Genomic DNA, 14,909 nt, shown 5'->3' with positions numbered 1-14,909 from the left:
TGAAACAAGAGGTTTTTGAACCTGCGTGGAGGGGGTCCTCAGGCCATCAGGCTGTCTCTGGGGACCCTCGTAAGGTCCCTAAGGATCCTCTTGGTGAGTACTCCTTCCTAGGGTCTGGCTGCTGATGTCCACTGCCCCCAAACTCAGAAGAGCCTCTCTAGGACCCAGGGGCTGGGCATGCCCCCCTTCTCTGCCGACCCAGCCCTGGCTCCCAGTCCAAGGCCATGTTGCTATCTCTGAGATCAGGTGGTGGGCAGGACAGCATCAGGCACGTGCTCTGCCTCCCACCCTGTCCAGGGACCTTGCTCGCCAGCTGTGGGCGGTTTGGGCCAACCTCTCCGCCTCCTCCCTGCTGTGGCCCCAGCCTATATAGCCACCCTGCGTGTCCCCACCGACCCTGGCCCCCTCTCCCGACACCCAGAGCCACAATGGCAGAGCTGCCGGTGTTGGAGATGCCCAGAGACCCTGCTCTGTGCAGTGGGCGCTTCACCATCAGCACATTGCTGGGGGGCGATGAGCCCCCCCCACCGGCTGCCTATGACAACAGCCACCCCAGCCACCTGACCCACGGCAGCACCTTCTACATGCGCACCTTTGGCTACAACACTATCGATGTGGTGCCTGCCTACGAGCACTATGCCAACAGCACCCTGCCCGGCGAGCCCCGAAAGGTCCGGCCCACGCTGGCCGACCTGCACTCCTTCCTCAAGGTAAACACCGTCCCAGAGGAGTGGGCCTTCCTGCTGTGTGACCTTGGCCAGTTACCTAACCTCTCTGAGCCTTGGCTCTGTCATCTGTGTCATGGGGACAAACAGGTGTCTCCCTCATGGGTTGAGAGGCCCACATGGAATGCGGGTATGGGAGCTGTAAAGCTCTGGGCACACGTAATAGTCATTGCCCAGTCATTGGCGACCCAGTCAAGCAATCTAGGGTTGCCCAGAGAGGTAATGAGCTCCCAGTCAGTGGAAGTTTACAGAGTTTAAACTCACCTAAAGGAGATGGGGAGAGGAGGGTAAGAAAGGTCTGCAGCAGAGACGGGGCTTGCTGGTTTGCTACTTGGGAGGCTGGATGGTGGAGGGTGGGGAGGCGGGGGAGCTGGATTGTCATGACCCCTGCCTGCCTGACCCGCGGTCTCTGCGCTCCCAGCAGGAAGGCAGCCACCTGCATGCTCTGGCCTTTGACAGCCGGCCCAGCCATGAGATGACCGATGGGCTGGTGGAGGATGAGGCAGGTACCAACGGCGAGAAGAACCCTGAGGAGCCTGTGCGCTTTGGCTGGGTCAAGGGGGTGATGGTGAGTGGGGCGTGGATGGGATGTCCAGGGATGGGGGTAGGGCGACAGAGCTCCATTCAGGCTCAGCTTGGGCTCTCGGGCCTTAGTAGTCAAGGCAGACCCAAGACTCAGCCCGGGCCTCAGTTTCCCCATCTGCCTAGTGACCTCAAATTTTCTCTGCTTTTGTACTTCCTGACCTCCATTTACCCCCCAGACTGAGACCTAACCCTGGGGAAGATCTCTGTTTGTCTGCTCAGTCACCGTGTGACCTTGGACAAGTTACTTAACCTGTCTATGCCTTACTTTCCTCGTCTATGAAATGATGAGCATTCAATGAATTAATAGATGTAAAGCCCTTGGATGAATGCCTACCTTGGAGTTTTTGAGAGAAACTGTGTTTCCCCCAAAGAGCCACCAGAGGGCAGTACTAAACACAAATCTACAACATTGTTTTCTCATTCTCCACGATGGGAAGGAGAAGGTTTGCTGTTTTAGGCCCCAAGATAGCAAACAATCTAATGTACTTGGCTTTGGAAGACATTATGGCACTTTACAGAGGGGATCGCATGAGATCTAGGAGAAAGCTTCCCGCTCTGGGAGGCCGGAAGCCGGGGTTCTGACCTTAACTCTGCCAACAGCTTGCTTGGCTGTGCCTCTTTCTCCATCTGAACGGTCAACCCCTCTCTAGCTCCAGAGGCCCGTAATCCGGAGTCTGGGTCTCCCTCCCTCACTGTGGTGGCCAGAGCCTGATGTGGGCCCATTCAGTACCTCAGAGCATATGGAGGGCCTTAGAAATTTCCCAGGCCTAAAATTTTGAATCACTGTATTATACACCTGAAGCTAATATAATATTGTAAATCAACTATACCTCAATTTTTTTAAATAAATTAAATTCAAAAAAATTTTAAAGACTTAAAAAAAAAAGAAAAGAAAAGAGAAAGAAAAAAGAAATCCCCCTGGGCTTGTAAATGCCACATGTCCCCCACCCCAAGACATGGCTGGGGCCAAAGACCACACCAGCCCCTCCCACATGGGATTCCAGCCTCAGCTATGGCGTCTGGCTTTGCTTTAAATTCGTAAGCTGAAGTCAAAGCCACCTGAGCCCTGATTTCTGCTTGTATGTAGGGCATTGGCTCAGCTGGCATTTGCTGAGTTCCCCCTGAATGCCAGGCTCTGGGCCAACAGCTGGCCACTGGGCCATGACTGGGGCTGGCAGACACAGGACCCTGGGCTTGGAGCAGGGTGAGGGGTGATAATGCTTGCTGCCCATCCTCAGGCCTCGATGGAAGGAGGGTAGGAGAGTGCTGGGAGGGACAGGTGGGTCTCTGGGTACCCCTCCCCTCCCTGCCCCACAGAACCAGAGAGGCTCTGAAGTGGGCACCCACTAAAGTGGGTGAAGCAAGGAAAGAGCCCAGGTGTCCCCTAGGTGCCCAATGCCATGCCAAGATTGGGGACAGGGACTTATGTGCTTGACCTTGGGGGTACTCAGCCCCCACCCCAGGTGGCCTCTGACCCCCCTCTCCTCCCAGATCCGTTGCATGCTCAATATCTGGGGTGTGATCCTCTATCTGCGGCTCCCCTGGATTACTGCCCAGGCAGGCATTGGTGAGTGCTGCCTCTGGGGGGCAGGGGTAAGGTGCGCCCGGGTCCTGGTCCTCCCAGGCTCCACGGGAGCAATCTTGAACTTGGGTTACAGAGCCCACGGGTTACAGAGGTCAGGGTAGTGTGGCCAAGGAGCACTGGACGTGGAGTCAGCAGGCCTGGGGGCTCTCCCTGGCTCAGTTTGCCCTCAGTAAGTCACTTAACCTCTTGGAGCCAAATTTCTTCTGCAGAGCATCTGGGTTAGGAACTCACACTGTGGACAGACCAGCTGCTAGCTCTGTACCATGCTGTGTGACCTTGGACAAGTTTTTTACCTCTCTGAGCCTTGGTTTCCTCATCAGTTAAATGGGGGCAATAACTATCCCCACCTCACAGATCTATTGTGGGGTTCCTCTGATGCACATAAAACAGCACAGGGTTTGTCACCCAGAGGTGCTCATCAAGTGGTAACTATTATTTTATTTTTTATTATTAAGAGAGGATACCTACCCTTCCATACATAATGATCCTTTACATGTTGGCTTATCAGCTCCCTGGCTATTTAGAATATACCAGGAGGTAGACAGAGACCCATTTTTCAGATGAGAAAAGTGAGGCTCAGAGAAGGAAAGTGACTTAAGTCATGTGGTGAATCAGTTGGCTGATTCAGGTTCCTCAAATGGCTCCTTTTGAGAAATGCCCTGACTGAGTTTTGGGGCGATCACCTCCCCACCCACCCCCACAGTCCTGACCTGGATCATCATCCTGCTCTCGGTCATGGTGACCTCCATCACGGGCCTCTCCATCTCGGCCATCTCCACCAACGGCAAGGTCAAGTCAGGTGGGCCCTCCCCCAGCCCCAAGGTCCTCCTCATGTAGGTCCCCGAGTCTTCACCCCGGGAACGGGTCTCTGAACCACTCCCTACCCTCAACCCCCACCCAGACGGGGACACCCCAGGCAGCCCCTGTTGATTCCAGATGTAGGCTTCAGGCAGGCTTTCCACACCTATGTGATGGGATGGCCTTGGTTGTCTCCTGCTCCATGAACCCCCTGGGCCCCATGCTCACCCCCTCCCAGCCTCAGCTCTGCCTGCCCCAAGTCCACCCCAGCCAGCTGACTCCTCTGGTTTCATGGCTCCTGGCTCTGTCCCCAATAGGTGGCACCTACTTCCTCATCTCCCGGAGTCTTGGCCCAGAGCTAGGGGGCTCCATCGGCCTTATCTTTGCCTTCGCCAATGCTGTGGGTGTGGCCATGCACACCGTGGGCTTCGCAGAGACCGTGCAGGACTTGCTCCAGGTGAGGTAGGGGCTGGACCCCGGGCAGACGGAGCCCTGGCCGCCTGCTGCATTCTCCTCCACACCTTCTGGGCCAGGCCTTCCTGCCCCTCTACCCAGTTTGGGCTTTAGGGACCAAAGCCACAGTCCAATCATTGTGGGTGACTCTGATGATCTCTTCAAATAAAGACCGTACCCAGAAGTCTCCTTCAGGGATGCGTGTTGCCTTTAGGGCCAAATTGTCCAGACCCATGCAGTAGCTGCTTTGGAGGACTTGTGGGCAGGGGAGGGGTTTGAGTTTGTGTTTTCCTATGAGAGTTTGTGTTTTCCTAAATGAGGTAAATCACAGTGGAGGAGCCTGGCAGGGTGGGCTGTTCAGAGGCAGCATGCAGCCTGGCCTGTCACCTCCCCCAGGAGTACGGCTCACCCATCGTGGACCCCACCAACGACATCCGCATCATTGGCGTGGTCACCGTCACTGTGCTGCTGGCCATCTCCCTGGCTGGCATGGAGTGGGAGTCCAAGGTGAGGACAGGATGTTGGGGAGGGATGTGGGCACGGTCGAGTGCAGAAGCGGGAATCGCGGGACCTGGTCCCGGTCTTGGTTCTGCCTCTTGTGTGTGTCAGATGAGCTTTAAGTTCTGCTGCTGTGACACAGACCCTAAGGAAGGGGGCCTTAAGCCAGAATCGTTCATTTCTCTCTCATGGAACAGTCCAGGGTGTGTGTGTGTGTGTGTGTGTGTGTGCGTGGGCGCGCGCGCGTGTGTGTGTCCGTCCCCTGGGGACCAGGTATTCAGGCGCCTTCCATTCTGTGGCCTCTCTACCCCTGGGGTGTGGCCCTCATCCACCTGGCCCATGACGGCCCCCACCTCCATGTCCACAGCCCAGTCAGCAGAAAGGGGACAGAGGGTGGAAAGGAGAGAATCCCCTTCCCCTTTCCTTTTCTGTCCCAGCCTGGAAGTTGTGCATATTCCTTCTGCTCACTTCCCGTTGGCCGGAACGGGGTCCATGGCCACACCTCACTGTAAGGGGGGCTGGGGAAATGTGGTCTTCATCTGAACCTATCCCAAGCCCCAAGTCAGAGGTTCAGCATGAAATAAGGGAAGAGATGTTGGGCCACAGCTGGCAGCCTTGACCAGCACAGCCCTGGCCCCGGCTGCCCCGCCTCTCATCCCCTGGCTCTGACCTCCAGCTCCACCACCTCCGCACTCTTCCTTGAATGCACCAAGCTTATGCCCCCATCATTCTGCTGCTCCATTATCCTCCTCCTTTAGGACCCCTGAAGACACCTTCTCAGGCCACCCTGCTAAAGTAGCCTCAACCCAGTCCCTGGGACACCCCCTGTTCTTACTCTAGATTCATCCTCCTTATTTATCAGCAAGACAGGAGCCTTGCTATGTCGCCAGCTCCTAGAACAGAGCCTGTGGAGTAATGCGTGTTGAATGAATGAATGAATGAATGAATGGGAGAGTAAGGGACCTGGGGCAAGCTCTTCCCTGCTGGGGCTCCCTGAAAAGGCAGAGCCAGACCGTCTGACCTCCAGGCTCCCTTCCTCCCAGGCCCAGGTGCTCTTCTTCCTCGTCATCATGGTCTCTTTTGCCAACTACCTGGTTGGGACACTGATCCCCCCCTCTGAGGACAAGGCCTCCAAAGGCTTCTTCAGCTACCGGGGTATGTGCAGGTTGGGACCACTGCCCGTGGCTCTGGGGACAGGGACAGTCTGCCCACCAATCTGGCCCATTACGTGGGCACCGGTGTTACCGAACCAAACTTGGGTCCACTTACCCGTGCGCAGTAAAGCCAATCTACTGACACTGGGTTGTGGTGAAGGAAAGTGCAGCGTTTATTTCAGGGTCAAGGAAGGAGTCCAGGGCAGTGAGTGCTTAAAAGACCCAAACTCCCTGACAGCTTTCAGGGAAAGATTTATAAAGATAGAGTGAGGGAGGGGGGTGTGGGGTGTGTGATCAGCTGGTGGACATTCTTCTGATTGGCTGGTGGTGAGGTAATCAGGAGTCAACATCATCAGCCTTCTGGTTCCAGCTGGTCTGGGGTCTACGTGCTTGTGGGCAGCACGCAGTTAACTTCTCCCACCTGATGCGGGTTTCAGTAGCTGCAAAACAGCTCAAAGGATTTGGCCCAGAATATTATCTATAGCCCTTGAGGAGGAACTAAAAGTCCTTGACTTTGTTTAATGGTTAAGCTACTATTATTTTGTCTTGCTTGACTGTTTTCTTCCTGCATGTTCTCACTTCTCTGATTAAATGTATTCTTTGACTAAAGCTTATCTACAGACAAAAGGCAGGCAGAGGACATGGGTGGGGGTCAATTCTGGGAAGGCCCCATAGGGTCCTGCTCGGTTACGTGGGGAGGCTGGCACCCACGACCCCCACAGCCAGGAGCTGCCATGGGAGCCTCCTGCCTGCCCGGCTGGGCCCAGAGAGGGGGCCCAGGCCTTCCAGGAGGCCCTGACTCAGGCCTTGTTTTTCCAGCGGACATTTTTGCCCAGAACTTGGTGCCTGACTGGCGGGGTGTGGACGGCAGCTTCTTCGGGATGTTTTCCATCTTCTTCCCCTCGGCCACGGGCATCCTGGCGGGAGCCAACATCTCCGGGGACCTCAAGGTGAGCAAGACACCCAGCCCTCCTGCTTCCTGGCCCTGTCCTACCAGGATTTCCCACTGGGCACTGAGCAGAGCCCTGAGACCCCAGGGCCAGAGCTTCTAAACTTCTGTGCGACTCAATCCAAGCCAACCCCAATCCATCCCATTCATCCCACTCCATTCTGAGGTTGTTGATTGGCACCACTGCACTCTAGGCCTTGAGGGCCACCCCCAAATGGGCTAGTCTCCTCGCTCGATCCTGGGACTCCCAGCCTAAGGGGAAGACTGACCCAGCTTGACCTTCCAAAACTCAGACGGGATCAGGCACATCCTCCCAGGGCTCTCCGTCGTCTTGATGCGGGCAGGCTCCTTGGCTCGGCATGTGAAGCCCCAGCCCCACGGGAACTGTTGCTGTTGCCATGACCCTTGCCCCAGCCCTGAGGATCTACTGCTTTGCCCCTGTTGCCCTGTCCCTCCTCCACACCTTTGCCTCTGCTGTGCTCTCTACCTGGGACTCGCTATCCTCATTTCTTTACCTTGCAAAGTTCTGTTCCTCCTGCAAATTAAAGCCTCCATCCTTATACCTCTCCCAGCCCTTTTGTCAGAGTCTTGGTTCCCCTAATTTAGTGATGTCAGGCCACTTATGTCTCTGCCCCACCGCATCTGGAGAACTGGGGCCTACCTCTATGTCCCTATTCCCGGCTCAGGGTCTGATGCGTCCTAGGTGCTTGGTGCCTGTGTATTGAGTGAACAGTGGTGGGATGTGGAAAGTGGGAAGTGTTAGAGCAGAAGTACAGTGCGCACAAGTGGGGGAGAAGTGCAGACTGAGGTGGCAGGGGCTCCAGCAAAACTTCTGGCTGGAGGTGGGGCTGAAGCTGGGCTCTGAGAGACGAGAAACCCAGTGGAATCTTTGCCGGAGGGAGGTTATCAAAGGAGCTGGTACACAAGTGGGGATGAACAGTGAGAAGCCTGGCTCTGGGCTGGGGACCTTCACCCTCCATCTACAGTCCTGCTCGAAAGGTGCTCCTTGATGCATTTTCTTAAATGAATTAAGAATTGTGCATTGGAGGCAATCTCGAATTGCAGCGTGGCTCTAGCAGGACCTGGAAATCGGAGGGAGGCCGTGTTTGCCCGGCTCCTCTCCCTTCTCTGGGGAGCGGCCAGCAGGGGCCTGGTCTGCCTGCCCCGAGTTCTCTTCAGAGCTTGGGCTTGTGCTCAGGTGGCCTGGTTCCCCTCCCAGCCCCGTTATAGATCATCATAGCCTGGGGATTTATCTAGATGCTTTATCAAGCTTCTTAGGTTACCAACCGGCCCAGTGTGCAGGCATCAGGGCCAGGCAGCTGTCTCAGAGCTGGGGGCAGGGGCAGGCATCTTCTTCTGTCTTAAATGCCCTCAAGCCCTAAAGGGACACTTTTCTCCTAGATCTGGCCCCTTGCCCATCCGGTGGGACAGTAAGTCCTCAGCAAAGAGCAGCTCCCGTTCATGGGGACTTTATGCAAGTCCCTTAAAACCTCTCTGGACCTCAGCTTCCCCAGTTGTAAACTGGGACTCATGCAGCCCTGGCTTCCCAGGGCAGGGAGCAAGGATTCAACGCACTAATTTACATAAAGTGCTTACAACAGTGCCCAGCCCAGAGGAAGTGCTAAAGGCTGGTTGTCAAGGTCAATGTCATTTTTACCATGTGGCCGGCTCGGTGCCTCCTTCTTTAAAAATAATATCTGTGGGACAGCTGTAAGCTTCTACCATCATCACCCCCATGTTACAGAGGAGCAAACCAAGCTCAGAGAGGGTCAGGGGCTTGCCCAGGGTCCCAGACACAGGTGTCAGAGGACCTGGAATGCAAGTTTCTAAGACCAAGAGACCTCAACTTTATCACAGCAACTCCATCATTCAACCAATATTTTTTGAGCACTTGCTTTGAGCTTTGAGGCCAGTGTCTTGTGGATGCAGCGGTAAACAAAAGAGACACAAATTCCTGCCCTCATGGAGCTGACATGCTAGTGAGAGAGACAATCAACAAATAAATAAGTAAAATCTGTAGTTTGCCTGACGGTGGTTGAGCGATGGGGAGAAAAATCAAGCAGGGAAGTGGTGGGGAGGCAATCCCTGGGTCAGGGGTGCAGAAGCACGGTGTGAATTTACACAAGGTGACCAGAGACTCCTGAGAAGGTGACAGGTGAGCTGAGACCTAAAGGGGTGATGACAAAGTTGTCATGGTTACTATTAATCCTTTACGTCCCCCAACCCTTTAGTGCTTACAGAGCAGTCTCGTGACCATGATCTCATGTTGGTTTAATCTTCACAACCACCCTGTGCTAAGGCCAAGAAAAGCATTATTAACTCAATTTGCTGATGGGGGGATGGGTGCTCAGAGACAAGGGACTTCCTAGTGACTGCCGTGGGATCTGTGCCAGGCTGGTGTTGCCCCAGGTTGTGTCGCAATACAGTCCCGACCCCTAACCGCTCACATTTACAGGCGCTTGCTACATGCCAGGCTACTTTCTTATTTCGCAGACAGCAGGTGAGAGACACTGAGGCTCAGAGAGGTTAAAGGGTTTGTTCCAAGGCACACAGCCAGGAAGAGATAAGCAAGATGTGGACCCAGATATGCCTGATTTGTGAGTTGGGCTCTGAGATTTCACGCCAAGACGTGAGGGTAGGTTGGAAGCCCGGTGTATTCATTTCCTGTGGCTGCTATAACACATTACCACAAACTTGGTGGCTGAAGACAACGGAAATTTATTCTCACACAGTTCTAGAAGCCAGAAGTCCAAAAAAAGGTGCCAGTAGAGCCATGCTCCCTCTGAAGGCTCTAGGGAAGAATACTTCCTTGCCTCTTCCAACTTCTGGTAGCTTCCAACAATCCTGAGCATTCCTTGGCTTGTAGCTTCATCCCTCCAACCTCTACCTCTGTCTTCATGTGGCCTTCTTTCCTCTGTGTGTCCTCTCCTCTCCAAGGACACCAGTCATTGGATTTAGGGCCCACCTAATCCAGTATGACCTCATCCTAACTAATTACATTTGCAAAGATGCTATTCCCAAATAAGGTCATACTCTGAGGTTCTGGATAAATGTGAATTTTGGGAGACATTATTCCACCCACCATAGGTGAGCTGGGAGGTTGACCTGGTCTGTCGGCCTTGGGACCAGGGACTCAGGGCAAGGCTGGCTGGCCCATGGTTGCAGGGCCCCCAGAGCAGAGACCTCAGCAGCCCGGGGTGCTCCAGAGCCTCCAGCCTCCCTCCAGCTCTGCTCCCACTTCTCTCTGACCCGCCGCGCCCTTCCTCCCACCCCGGTGCCTTCAGAGCCACATAAATCGTCCCCTCCACCCTGAGGCCTTCCAGCATTCCTGGCAGTGTCTCCCCAACCTGGTTCCCCAGTGCACTGTGATCCTCTCTGTGGCGGGCACCATCTGCCCTGTGTTGGCAGGATCCCACCTGTCCTCCTCCACTTGGGCCAGGGCTCCTTAAGGGCAGGTTCATGGCCTGGTCATTACAGATTGACCATGGGTTCCAGCACAGGCCTCCGAGTGTCTGAGGCAGAGAGCTGGACCATGACCAGCTTTGCTTCGACTTGCCAATGAATTTGAACAGTGTCATGGTCCCTCCAAGCTCTGTCACCTGTGATTCTTCCTGCCAGCTGAGCGGTGAGCAGAATGGCCCAGAAAAGGCTGGCAGGTTTACGAATTTACTTCCTATGACTGACGTGACCTTCCCCTCCAAGCTAGTCTGTGCCTGGATGGGAAACTTGTCATAAAAATCCCAGCCTGCGTTACTCCACCCAGGATCAGCACCCCCGGGGGGGCCTGAGGCTGTGGACCTTGGCGTGGTCAGGACCGAGCCGCTGGGGCTCAGTGAGCTGGGCCTTGCTCACAGCTCCCTGGCCTCAGTTTCGCCACCAGCCACTTCTCAGGAAGCTATGTTTGAGAAAGTGCCTGGAAGAATGAAACACATGACGTGGCTGTGAAGGTCTGCTACTACTGCCAGGAAAGCACCAGCAGAGTTCTTTCTCGAAGAGGAAGGAGAGAGTTTGGGGCTTGTCTATATATTGATTGCTGTGGAACCAGACAAATCAACTGGTGCATAATAGTGACTGCACACAGTGCGCCCAGCTGGTGAGCTGGGCCCTGGTCTAGGAGCTTGACAAGGATTAATTGGTGTCACCAGCATCCCTGTGAGGCTGGAGGGGCTGAAGCATGGGAGGACATGCACGCTGCCCAGCGATCACCTGGATTTGACCCCAGGCAGGCTGACTCGGGAGCCCTCCACCTCACCCCACCCTTCACAGCCCCCAGAGCAAGCGTCAGCCAGATGTCCTCGGGGACCAGGCCTGGGGCTGCTTGGAGCTCCTCTCTCTGCCTTGGGCTCCCAGGGCTCTGAATGTGGTCTCAGCCGTCCCCTTGGTTCTGTCCTGTCCCCCTCTGTGGGTCCTCAGTCTCAAGGTGCCTTCCTCTCAATGCCCCAGGGAAGGGGGTTCTGGGGGGTCAAGGTCAGTGTTTGCTGCCCCACCCTCAGCCTGACAAGGACAGGGGCTGCCTGATGCCCTCTCTCCCTCCCTCCTCCAGGACCCTGCTGTAGCCATCCCCAAGGGAACGCTCATGGCCATTTTCTGGACCACCATTTCCTACCTCGCCATCTCGGCCACCATTGGTAAGCTGCCAACCCTGGAGGGGTCACAGGGTGCCGTCTGGCTCTCTAACAAGGATGGCTGGGCCGGGAGGACATGGCAACCCCAGGAAGTGGAGCCTCGAACTTTATTTTGGGGGGCACCTTGGCGGGTAGTTTGTGGTGGAGATGGGGGATCACCCCAGGCTCCTCTGGTCCCTTCAAACCTCAGGTTACAGATTCCATGGTATGAAAATCCTATAGGAAAAGTCATGTTCCAACTCCAGGAATAATGATCAAAACAATGAGGAGGAGGAGGAGGAAGATGACTCTAGCAACTGACTTATCACCATGTGCCCAGCCCTTTACATGCCTTATTGCATTTAATCTGGTCACTATCATTTCTGCCACTTGATGGAGGAGAAAACAAGGGCTTAGCGAGGTTAAGCGACCTGCCCAAGGTCACAGAGCCTGAGCGGTAGAGGTGGGCTTCGGACCAGGCCTCGGCTGCTGACAATCGCCTCTCACTGAGATCCTCACACAGGCTCTTGCTCCCAATAGCCACATCGTGAGGTGAGCTGCTCGCAGGTGGCCAAGGGACATGGCCCAGGTCATAGCCACTTAGGGCCTGCGACCCGGTTCTCCACTTTAAGGAGGACACTGTGACCTTAGGTCACTTAAGCTCCCTGTGCCTCTGTAGAATGGCAATGACAATAAAAGTAGTAGTAATACCTGTTTCCCCAGAGTGTTTAAAGTCCTTAACACAGGGCCTGGCACATTGGAGGCGCTTCTGCATGGTAGCTAAAATCATTGTCGTCATCATCATCATCATCATCATCATTATTATTATCATAAAGTAAAGGAAGAGCTGGCCCATCAGCAGCATGTCGCCCTCTGCAGAAGTGTCTGGTGTTTTCAGGGTGGGAGGGGAGGGGAGAGGAGGGAAAGGAGGCCTCCCCACACCCTCCTTCCTCCTCAGGGTCCTGTGTGGTTCGAGATGCCTCCGGAATCCTGAATGACACGGTGATCCCCGGCTCAGGCGCCTGCGAGGGGCTGGCCTGTGGTTACGGCTGGAACTTTACCGAGTGCTCCCAGCAGCACAGCTGCCGCTACGGCCTCATCAACCACTACCAGGTATGCGCAGCCCTGCCAGATGCAGGGAGGGCCGGGTGGAGGCTGGACTGGGTTGGGGTAGACAAGGTTTGGGGGGCTGGCCCCAGGCTTGGGGAAAGAGTTTCAGGTAGGGGCCTGGGCCCAGTCCCTGCCCTGGTGGGCACTGGGTCCCCAGTGCGGGTTGCAGACTCAGGTGGCAGCTCCCAGACTCAGCCCCTGCCTGCAGCGGGGACTGGGGTGCCCTGGGTGGGGGCTCTGGGCCCCACCCCTCACCATGGGGGCCCGAACCCCATGTCCCTGCAGACCATGAGCATGGTGTCAGGCTTCGCACCCCTGATCACGGCCGGCATCTTTGGGGCCACCCTCTCCTCAGCCCTGGCCTGTCTCGTCTCTGCCGCCAAAGTTTTCCAGGTGAGGCTGTGGAAGGGGGCGGGAGTGTCTAGGAGGCCAGGTGCAGGGGGCCCCAGGTGACTGCCACAAAGGCCTGGAGGAGTCATATGACCCGGTGTCTAGACTGAAGGAAAAGGAGCTAGTAAAGCAAACGCTTGCAGGAAGCAGCCCCTTCCTGTGCCAAGCTTTGAAGAGCAGCTGTCTTTCCTACCCCTCGCTCCCTCTGTGCAGCCTGGCACCCCGTTTGCAGCCCCCCTCCCAGTTTCCCTCTGATGTGATCAGCCCCCTTTGCCCTTTCAGTCTTCATGGTGAGGTGGGGAGGGCAGGAGATCAGTCCACTTTCAAGAGACAGAAGCCGGGACCCAGTTCAGGAAGTGCACTGCTGAGGTCACGGAGAGAGCAAGCAGGGCCTGGGGTCCAGGTGGCCACAGGGGAGGGGATGGGGCAGGTCCCAGCCAGGGGGTGAGCCCGTCGTCCTGTGCCCACAGTGCCTGTGCATAGACCAGCTGTACCCGCTGATCGGCTTCTTCGGCAAAGGCTATGGCAAGAACAATGAGCCAGTGCGCGGCTACCTGCTGGCCTATGCCATTGCTGTGGCCTTCATCGTCATTGGTGAGTCCCTGGAGAGGGTACGGGGCTGCCACCTCTCCCGGCCAGCCGTGAGGGCCATGGGGACAGGGCCCAACATGCTTTCCCTGGCTCTGCATTCCTGTGTCCTGGCAGCTGGGACCTCCCTCCCCAGGTCTGAACTAGCCCCCAGGAGCACATTGGGAGCACAGGACAAGCTGACTGATTCCTCCTCGGGAGCTGGTACAAACAGCTGGATCACTATCTCTGTAGGTGTAGAACCTAGACCAACCTCATTTCTCAGATCTTGAGCTGCTGGATCCCTTGGGCTCCAAGGTAGGGGATGCCTTAGGAGAAAGATTCCAGTTAATCAGTTAATTAGATTGACTTTCTATCCTGGCTTTGCCATATGCCAATTGTGTGACCTTGGAAAAAATCACTTCACCTCCTAGAGCCTCGGTTTCCTCATCTGAAAAATGGGAGTAATAATGCATAGAGGGTGTGTCACAGATGGGCAGGAAGAGACCATGTGTGTATATCACACACACACACACACACACATGCATTCATATACGCACACACTCATGTGTGCACACTCCCCAGTACTTCCTGATTTACTTAGCCAACGAGGCAGAACTTGCTAGGAGAGAGGTGGCCCTACCAAGCAAGGGCAATCACCATGCCTTGGCATGATGACCCCTGGTCCCTGCTCCCTATGCAGGAATGGGGTCAGGATCAACTGTTGGTGAACCTCCCCAGGCTGGGGGGCACCTTCCTGCCACAGCTGAATCCCTGCTCTAATACTTAGGCTGGCATCACCAAGCCATGAGACATAACCCAATGGTCTAGCCACTTCCACTCAAGGGAAACTTTCTGGACACTAGATACTCCTGGATCCTGCACCAGATGAAGAGGCAGCGGGGCCACAAGCAGGGAATGGAAACACCTAGTCAGGCCTGGCATTCCCAGATGTTCCTGGATGTTTTCTGCTCGCCCTGCCATCCACCCCTGCCTCGGGTTTGATGTCGTTTTATCTGGGTGGTTCTGACTGTACCTCAGATGGAGGATCATGATCTCAAATGCTCTGGGGAAAGGCTCTTGTGCTAATTCAATGGACTCATGTACAGAAGGCCTGGCACATAAGAGTTGTTTGTCTTATTTTGGAATCCACAGATGCAGGCCCTGAGACAAGGATTCACATGCAAAAGTGTGTCTAGGGATGCCAGGGGTTGCAGCAGAGCAGGGGCTCATGAGACAGGGAAGGGAAGGAGCTGGTTCTTGAATGGGTTTCCACTGTGGGTGGAACTGTGATACAGTCTCAAGGTTTCATAAAATAGAGAACATGTGTCTTGGGTCACACTGTAAAACGTATTTCTTACTGTAATTTGTGGTCACACAAAGAAGTGTGATAGCCACTGTTCTTGGCCATCCCATAGCCTGATGGGATCTACCCTCACACTGCTCTCCATCCTCTTTAGAGCCGGCAGTTTACCGTTTACAAAACACTGG

General features: G+C 55.3%; 1 protein-coding gene across 6 annotated transcripts in view; it reads left to right on the top strand.

Moving 5' to 3' along the window:
* Positions 1 to 428: 428 nt before the first annotated feature.
* Positions 429 to 14,909, top strand: part of SLC12A3 (solute carrier family 12 member 3) — a gene marked incomplete at its 5' end in the record, with an annotated part of 38,147 nt that continues 23,666 nt past the window's right edge. For 3 of the 6 annotated variants that reach the window (XM_081216583.1, XM_081216581.1, XM_081216579.1), the window contains 12 exons: positions 429 to 710; positions 1,150 to 1,293; positions 2,802 to 2,877; positions 3,599 to 3,694; positions 4,011 to 4,150; positions 4,543 to 4,653; positions 5,688 to 5,799; positions 6,618 to 6,748; positions 11,291 to 11,375; positions 12,310 to 12,464; positions 12,747 to 12,854; positions 13,322 to 13,445. In XM_081216583.1, the coding sequence (XP_081072709.1) occupies positions 429 to 710; positions 1,150 to 1,293; positions 2,802 to 2,877; positions 3,599 to 3,694; positions 4,011 to 4,150; positions 4,543 to 4,653; positions 5,688 to 5,799; positions 6,618 to 6,748; positions 11,291 to 11,375; positions 12,310 to 12,464; positions 12,747 to 12,854; positions 13,322 to 13,445 (1,564 nt within the window). Of the gene's footprint in view, positions 711 to 1,146; positions 1,294 to 2,801; positions 2,878 to 3,598; positions 3,695 to 4,010; positions 4,151 to 4,542; positions 4,654 to 5,687; positions 5,800 to 6,617; positions 6,749 to 11,290; positions 11,376 to 12,309; positions 12,465 to 12,746; positions 12,855 to 13,321; positions 13,446 to 14,909 lie in introns of all 6 variants that reach the window. The other 3 variants (XM_081216582.1, XM_081216580.1, XM_081216578.1) reach the window with 1 other exon arrangement.

The sequence above is a fragment of the Mesoplodon bidens genome (genome assembly GCF_964165515.1).
Source record: "Mesoplodon bidens genome assembly, chromosome: 18".
NCBI classification, from domain to species: domain Eukaryota; kingdom Metazoa; phylum Chordata; class Mammalia; order Artiodactyla; family Ziphiidae; genus Mesoplodon; species Mesoplodon bidens.
Note: the sequence above shows the minus strand (reverse complement) of the source record. Positions and strands in the feature narration are given on the sequence as shown.